Raw genomic sequence first — 7821 nt, forward strand, 5'->3', positions numbered from 1 at the left:
GGAGCGTATAAACGCCCTATTTTCACTTCGGAAACTACTTTCAAAACCTAAACTGATAATGGGGACGGATAGGCCTATTGCAGTGAAAGAGAACAATGACATCTTTACCTGCCCCCTCCTCGATTCCTCCAAAACATTATGCGAGGGAGGGTAGCAATCTATAGAAAAAAAATATTCACAAGATTCAATCATGTCAATGGCAAATGTATATGATGTATAATATGATATAGCATTTTATGAAAAGCGTAACAATAACCATACACGGTCGTTCAGCGTGATGATACTGCCAATAAAGTTCATAGTCCATCTATACATGCATTGATAAATTTCAGCCCAAAGTGGGCTCTTTTGTGTACATAACCTCTCTGATGTAAAGAAAAATGAATAAATTCTAATATCGACCGATCGTTGAACTTAAACAGTATTTGGCCTGAATACAAGCCATGCATCGTTATCTATATGGGAATCACTACTATGACTGACTAGTGGATGGACTGATCATATTATGCTGATCATCCATGATAACTGGCCGAAGGAATTAGCGCATAAACAAAGAACCCGAAATAGAAGAACAATCAAGTTACCACAGGTTGACTACCCTGGCCTGGGGACGTCCATCGATAAACATTTTGAGGTGTACTTCTTTTGTTGGATTGCATAGCTCAGCACTATAAGGTGAGCATATGACTATTTTGTATAATCTCTCTCTCTCTCTGTATTTCAAATATTTCTAAAGATATGGATTTATATGTCTTATGCCGGTACTACTTATTACTCGGTCTGTATGTATATTGCAATTATAAGTCGTCAAGCGAAACTGAAGCACCTACTCTGATAAGCTCCTAATTTTTTTGATATAAGCATGCACACACCATACATTTTCAAATTTCGCTTAATTTTCATTTAGCAGTTATGTGCCTATGCGTAACTCATTTGCTATGCAAATGAGAGAGTCGATGATGTCCCACACTCACTGTTTTCCCCTTTTTTTATGAAGTATTGTTTGAATAATATTGTTCAATATTTCAAGTTTAACGGATTTGACAATAATGGCCTTAAGCCGTCGGTCCTCTGGTTGCTTGCTTTCAAGCATTCATGCTTCAGGTAAAAAAAAAATCACCACCAAACAATGGTAACTCCATAATGTTCAAGGAGGAATAAAACTTCTGAAGACGGACAGTCAACATGCCCGAAACGTCGAGTAACCTCTCTTCACTTCATCCTGCTACTACTCAAACCATCGCTACTCAAGCCATATTCAGCTCATCTCATCTGGTTTACAGTCCTTTTCAGGACTTCACTCATTTTCAAGAAAATAATACTTCTAATTTCCTCTTTTCATCCTTTCTCGTCTTTCCGTTTCAATCTTTATGTCTGTATTTCCTTCCCTTCTTCACATTACACATGGTAAACCGTAAACCTTCTCCACGAATAAAACTTTGTTGCACAAGACAATGTCATATTTTCATATAATAAACTACAAATGAAATAGTGAGCGTGTGATATCATCAGTCCCCTCATTTGCATACAGACCCGGATGATTATATAACTGTTTGTGAAATTAAGCGAAAGTTTAAATTCTTTTTTTACATTCGATTTCGATGTCAGTGTTATGCTTGCTCATTTCTTTTTATTTAAATCAACTGTTTGTTGGGGTGGACTTGTCTCTTAAACATGTTAAAAGATATGTTTTTGATAATAGGGAGCTTTTTTACGAGACCATTAAGGCGGAGTGTGGTAGAGTTCCCACATGAGCAGAAGGAGCATTCTATTTGGTTTACTCGTTTTTTTTTTACTATCAAAGTGTATTCAGTCTATACTTTCCGTTCTTCCCGTTCTGCTCTTGAAGTTCATTCTGATGCTCCGGGATAGTTAAATAACAAAGATGGGTCTATAATTTTCTTCCAACTTAGAAATATGGCACCAAAGATTGCGCTGATCACGGGTTGCTCCTCTGGTATTGGTTTAGCTACAGCTGTAAAGCTTGCCCGGGATGCAGCGAAAGGGTACGTGGTCTACGCTACAATGAGAAACCTTGCCAAGAGGAATGAGTTGGAGAAGGCTGCTGAGAATGAACTCAATACTACGCTATTCGTTCTCGAGCTCGACGTAACGAAACACGACACGATTACGACTGCGATCAGTACTGTGATAGAGAAGCACGGTCGTTTGGATATTCTAGGTGAATATTTAAAGAGAATTTATAATACAATACAAAGCTCACATACACAGTATCCCTATGTACTGGGGCCCGTTTCATAGGACCTGCAACTGTTGTAACTTTGCCAGTATGGCAACTACCATGGTAACCTTGATTCTGATTGGCTAATGAGCCCTGTTACCATGGTAGTTACCATAATGGCAAAGTTACAATAGTTGTAAATCCCTTATGAAACGGGCCCCAGACGTTATTCCTTCTCAATAATCAAGTGCATATTTCATTGTATTTAAATAATCATGATAGTGAACTTTTAAAGTTCACTATTTGTATTTCATTATTTTGATATTTCCCCTAGTGATTATAGCTTTTGTTTTGGGTGAAATTGTTAATAATGATCAAATTCACAATCAGTCATGATAAATTTTGAGATGACGGTTATACCTATTCTCATTTTTGCTTGGCAACCGTTGCGACACGTTGGGATGGTGTATGTTCTTGACTGAAGCCTATATTCCGTCAGTACTTGTGTATCCGACACGAGAGGGCAGTATACCGTAGCTGTAACTTTTTTCATGAATTTGCGAATGACGAAAAAACAGGGTTTATTTAGTCAAACTACGCGTCATGAATATTCATGGCGACACGAAACGTGCGGATATAGCCTAATCGCCATCGGCTCAATTGGTGTGGCTCAATCACTAAGCCAAACCTACAGTCGAGTTCGTAGACACGTGTTCGAGTCTCGCCTAGAACGATATTACAAGGTTTTTTTAATGAAAAGTTGAGGCAAGACTCTAAAAAAAAATCAAATATATGCAGTCGATTCAAAGCCTCCAAAACGGCCGGCGGGCCTGTGAATAATAATCGCACCGGGACTCTATAGGCCTACACTGTTAGAAAATTTATCCTTAAAAAAAAGAAGTTGCTGCAGCAGAGTCTCGAGAACACCTGTAATCTTACCTGATTGCGTAATCTTACAGGAAATTGGTATTTGGTGTATGGAATCTTACAATTTTCCTTAACAGTGTTCTGTTAAATTGCAGAAAAAATCCTGTTTTATGAATTTACAGAATGATTCTGTTATTGCTTTCTGCAAAATCTTCTTTTTTCCCTGTAAAATCAGGGGTTTTTTAACAGTGTTGATAGCACACACCCGGGAGCGTTTCTTCATCCTCACTCAGACTTGATTATACCAAAACTGTGTAACATATACTAAGGATTTACTGCTCGGTTGAGAGAATATTGGTCTGTAGAAGCACTGTCAGCTCATCGTTTATTTCAATAATCTCTCTTAGACAATGCCATGACAAGTCTTGAATCATATTTATTCACACAACTGTGAAATTATTTTATATCAGTCAACAACTCTGGAGTAGGTATTTATGGTCTTCTCGAAAACACGACCTTCGATCAGATCAGGATGGTCATGGAAACAAACTTCTTTGGGGCAGTGAAGATGACCCAGGAAGTGATTCCTATCATGAAGAAGCAGAGGTCAGGACGTATCATCAACATTAGCAGTACCTGCGGTATATTCGGTAAGTTCGTGGAGCTCGGATCAAAATTGAATAATAAAAAGATAAGAGAGAATACCGATTAAAAGTCTTACAATGCATGATGGAGATTTCGAATCATGATCTGATGACAAAGGCCCATTTCAACCAGCCCCGGCATCCCCGTTCCTGGTAAATAAAAGACCCGCTGCTGTTTTATTTTCCTTTCCTCTGATAAGAGTGTAAAAATATATAAAGTACAGAGAGCTATGAACCAAAGAATTACTTTCATGGAATCTACAAGTACAAACCTCAAAATACAGAAAGAGAAGCGTAGGGAATAATTGGAACGAGAGACTGAACAAAAGAAAAAGCAAGCGGAAACATGCAATGAGAGAAAGAATGAAAGGCGAGTGAAATACTGAAGAAAAAAAAAGAAGTTCAAAATGATATTGGTAATACATAGGGGAAGTTGATAACCATGATAATCTTGCATTTTAAGGAAGTGTATCATATAACCTGTTATATGTCAAGAGGATATGCATTTATATATTTAAATAATGTATTATTCTGTTATTCTTTAGGTCCCTACATTATACATGAAAAGTCAATCAATATCTACAATTGAGTGTATTTTTTTAGAATACCAAAAACATGCAGTTCCGCTTTGTTATTATAATTGTTAACAGCCGCACGTTGCAAGACCCATGTTGTCCTGGGTTTATGACTGTGCTATTGATATCAGTGTCCAATGAAAATTAAAGATTTTTTTATTCCATTTTCTTCTAAGGTATCCCTTACATGGAGATCTACTGTGCCTCTAAATATGCAATGGAGGGATTTTCCGAGAGTCTTGCGGCTACCCTGAGACCTTACAATATTTGGTAAGAGCCTTAATTAACCCCTAATTAACCGAGAACGACAGCACTGATTTCGTTTTAAATACAGGCTTTCTTCTCGTATCAGCTTATGAAAAATGGTACTTTGCTGTTAAAAGGATAGAGACGAATAAAAAGATAGAAATTGCTTTCTTCAGAGGGGAAATGCTATGTTCAAGTTCACGTTTGTGTCTAAATTATAGATATAGATCCTAAAAGGTAAAATCGTACTTATTAATTACTACACTGCAAAAACTCCGGTGTTGATTTAACACCAGCCCGGAATCTATATATGTCCACACCAGAGAAGTATTGAAACAACACCAGTTTGGAATCAAACCGATGCTGTTTTAATACTAATTGGTGTTGTATAAATACATATCTGGTGTTAGACCAAAACGAAACTGGTGTTGTTTAATACTTCTCTGGTGTGGACATATATAGATACCGGGCTGGTGTTAAATCAACACCAGAGTTTTTGCAGTGTAGATCGTGTAAACGAATAGAACGGTGAGGCGAAGGCATCTCATCAAAGGAAAATGACGACTATACCATGCATAAAGTAAACTACTACACACGAAATGAAGGGCAATTGCGAGGTACTTTGACAAAGTGCGACTGAGGAGGAGGGGGCATTACCGTGCCCTTACCTGGAGCGCCATGCTTCTACGTTATACTAAACATTACAAAAGGGAGTTGTCGCATCGAGACGGACAACGCTTTCAAGAAAATAGAAAACTGTATTGTCGAATGTCCTTCATGATAATGAGCAACCAAGAAGTCTTTGTCAAAAATTCGTGAATTACTTAAACAGCAGTTTCGTCCTGGACTCTAGACAAACGTCACGACATTATTTGCAATTATTCGTCAGCTCCGAAACTTAGGACGAAAGTGTTGTTCCGGTTGGACCTCCCAAGCTGTTCATTGTCATTTGACTGTGTTCTTGAATCTTTCTGCGTCGCGGTTGCGAATCTTGTTCATCCTCTTGACTTTAATTTATTTGATACATTTGTCTCTTATTTTTTGGCATCCGCCATGTTTCCCCTTTCCAACTTACAGGGTGACGACTATTCAACCTGGTCCCGTCCATACCAAGTTTGGGGAGAACATCTCGGTCAATAATCTTCCGACTTTTGACACTCCTCGTCAACTTGACCCGAGCGACTTGTTTCGACGATCAGTCGAGAAAAGCTCATCGGTTCTTAAACAATCGGGAGAGTTCGATGATAATCCACAGAAACCTGACGACATAGCTGATGTTATCCACAAGGCAATAACTGATGATAGGCCTCATTTCCAATACCCGACAAGTGAATTTCGCATCAAATACGCGGCCAAGAAGTTCGTCAACCCTTCTAATGATGCAATGGTCGACTACTTTGCCGACGCGTGTACCCCATGAGAAACACTTAAAGCAAATAATCATCTCATATCTAAATAAGATAGCTTTTATACAACAAAGATATTACATATAGTTATTACATTGCATAATTACATATCGACTTCATTCTCCGCACAAAGGAACTTTATTCATTCATCAACTTGTTTTATCTAGCGACGCTATGGAAAATTTCATTATTTGGAAGAATACCAGCAGATCCATTCTTGAACTTGCCCAATATAATTCCCTTTTTCTTTTAAAATCGTATTTTATTCATTTTGGTTGGATTCCTCTGGAAGAAAACTCTAAAATAGATGATACAAACTATCGACATATTGTTTCATGAATTGTGGGAAATAGGAGGATTTACTAACAGTTTAAAGTATTTTTCATATTTTTCGGAAAATGTCACGAGTGATCATTAACGAGAAATGCAATTGTGACGTTTATAAAAGTAGAAAAACCAAACTTTATTTTAAAAGAAAAATAAATGATCAGATAATTGGATTGAAATACAATAATGCTAAATGTGATTACGTCATGGACAAAATGTAAAAATAAACCCAAAAGAATAGTGGACTACTTGTAACTACATGTATATTCTTGGAACTTTATACTTGCCTATTCATCCGCCTTCGTGGTTATTGCATTGCCATTGCATTTATATTGTTATATAAGTTGCATCTTGAGCGAACCTCTACCTCATGTATATATGTACATGAGGTAGAGGTTCGCTCAAGATGCAACTTTCAAAATCTTCCGGATATTTTATGCTTGATTGAAAAATAAACACAATATTATAATTCATGATTTGATATTTTCCGTATAGTCATGAGAAATTCATGCAAAGAGAGCAAAGAAAAAAAAACATATAATCAAGTATCGAGAAAGAGAACCAAATAAAGTTAGGATGAGATAGTACAAGAGGAGCGCATCGCCAAAAGGAGGAGAGTTTAGAGAAGTTATAGAGCTAAGAAGGGGGAATGAGCCAGAAAGAGAAAGTGGGAGAGATGGATAGTACACGAGAAGGTGTGCTAACGCGTGCCACTCCGTTTGTTCTCAACACAACTTTTAGAGATGGGGGGGGGGGGGGGGGGGCTTTGCGCCTCACCGCGCGGCAACACGTCGAGATATAAGCCTTTTATTTTATTTTTTTATTCATTTCAACTTTGAAACGTAACGTAACAGGGTATTAGCTCCTTGCACTATAATTTCGCTCTCTCACTTTCCCCTGTTCAAGTTTGCATTCTCATTCCTATCACTATCTTTTTTCCTTATCCAATATCAACATATGTCTCCTCTCTTTCCACGTCCTCTCCAATCCCCCTCTATAATCTATCTCATGCATTCGCCTATAAATTAATATCTAAGCATTATCGAATCCCCTTGAAACAGATCAATGCTGACAAGAAAAAGAAATTAACCGAGAATATTTTCTTTTAATCACAAACCCATTCACAGTTATGATTGATAACGGACTCAAAGTTAGATGCAGGTCTTTCATTAATGACGCTATAAATGAATATATTACGCATGGATGATTACAAAAATTAAGAGAAGAGACCGACAATTTATTTATTTATTTTGGAGGGGGAGGCCGGTATTGTACTTGTTGACACATTAGTTATGGTCTGTTTTCTGGGACACACGGTTTAGTTAAAGAGCTGAAAGAACGTGGGAAATTGGTGTCATGAATGAGAAATGGGAAAGAGTGGGAGAGGGGTCCATGGCCCCTAAACCCCTTCCAATCGCCAGTTTTACACTCATGTATAGGCCCTACGTGTTTAAAAGTGGGTTGAGAATCATGGAGCCATATGCGTGAACTGGTGTATTATTCGTACAATATGGCAACTTATGTACGTACATTAATCAGTGAATTTATGAACGTACATTGAATCGGTGAATTAA

General features: G+C 37.6%; 1 protein-coding gene across 1 annotated transcript; it reads left to right on the top strand.

The window, feature by feature from the left end:
* Positions 1-372: 372 nt before the first annotated feature.
* On the top strand, positions 373-6506 carry LOC129269969 (retinol dehydrogenase 8-like). Its single transcript, XM_054907408.2, has 5 exons — positions 373-675; positions 1914-2182; positions 3520-3699; positions 4445-4538; positions 5592-6506. Exons 2-5 carry the CDS (start codon positions 1918-1920, stop codon positions 5932-5934), a joined length of 882 nt encoding a protein of 293 aa, XP_054763383.1. The 5' UTR covers positions 373-675; positions 1914-1917; the 3' UTR covers positions 5935-6506.
* The last annotated feature ends 1315 nt before the right edge of the window (positions 6507-7821 follow it).

This window comes from Lytechinus pictus, chromosome 10 (genome assembly GCF_037042905.1).
Source record: "Lytechinus pictus isolate F3 Inbred chromosome 10, Lp3.0, whole genome shotgun sequence".
NCBI lineage: Eukaryota > Metazoa > Echinodermata > Echinoidea > Temnopleuroida > Toxopneustidae > Lytechinus > Lytechinus pictus.

Bases quoted from the DNA above. Each gene is read 5' to 3' on its own strand.
- LOC129269969 (XM_054907408.2), top strand. From the start codon at position 1,918: ATGGCACCAAAGATTGCGCTGATCACGGGTTGCTCCTCTGGTATTGGT. The intron at 2,183-3,519 runs GTGAATATTTAA...ATTTTATATCAG, and splicing joins CGGTCGTTTGGATATTCTAG to TCAACAACTCTGGAGTAGGT. The intron at 3,700-4,444 runs GTAAGTTCGTGG...TTTTCTTCTAAG, and splicing joins CAGTACCTGCGGTATATTCG to GTATCCCTTACATGGAGATC.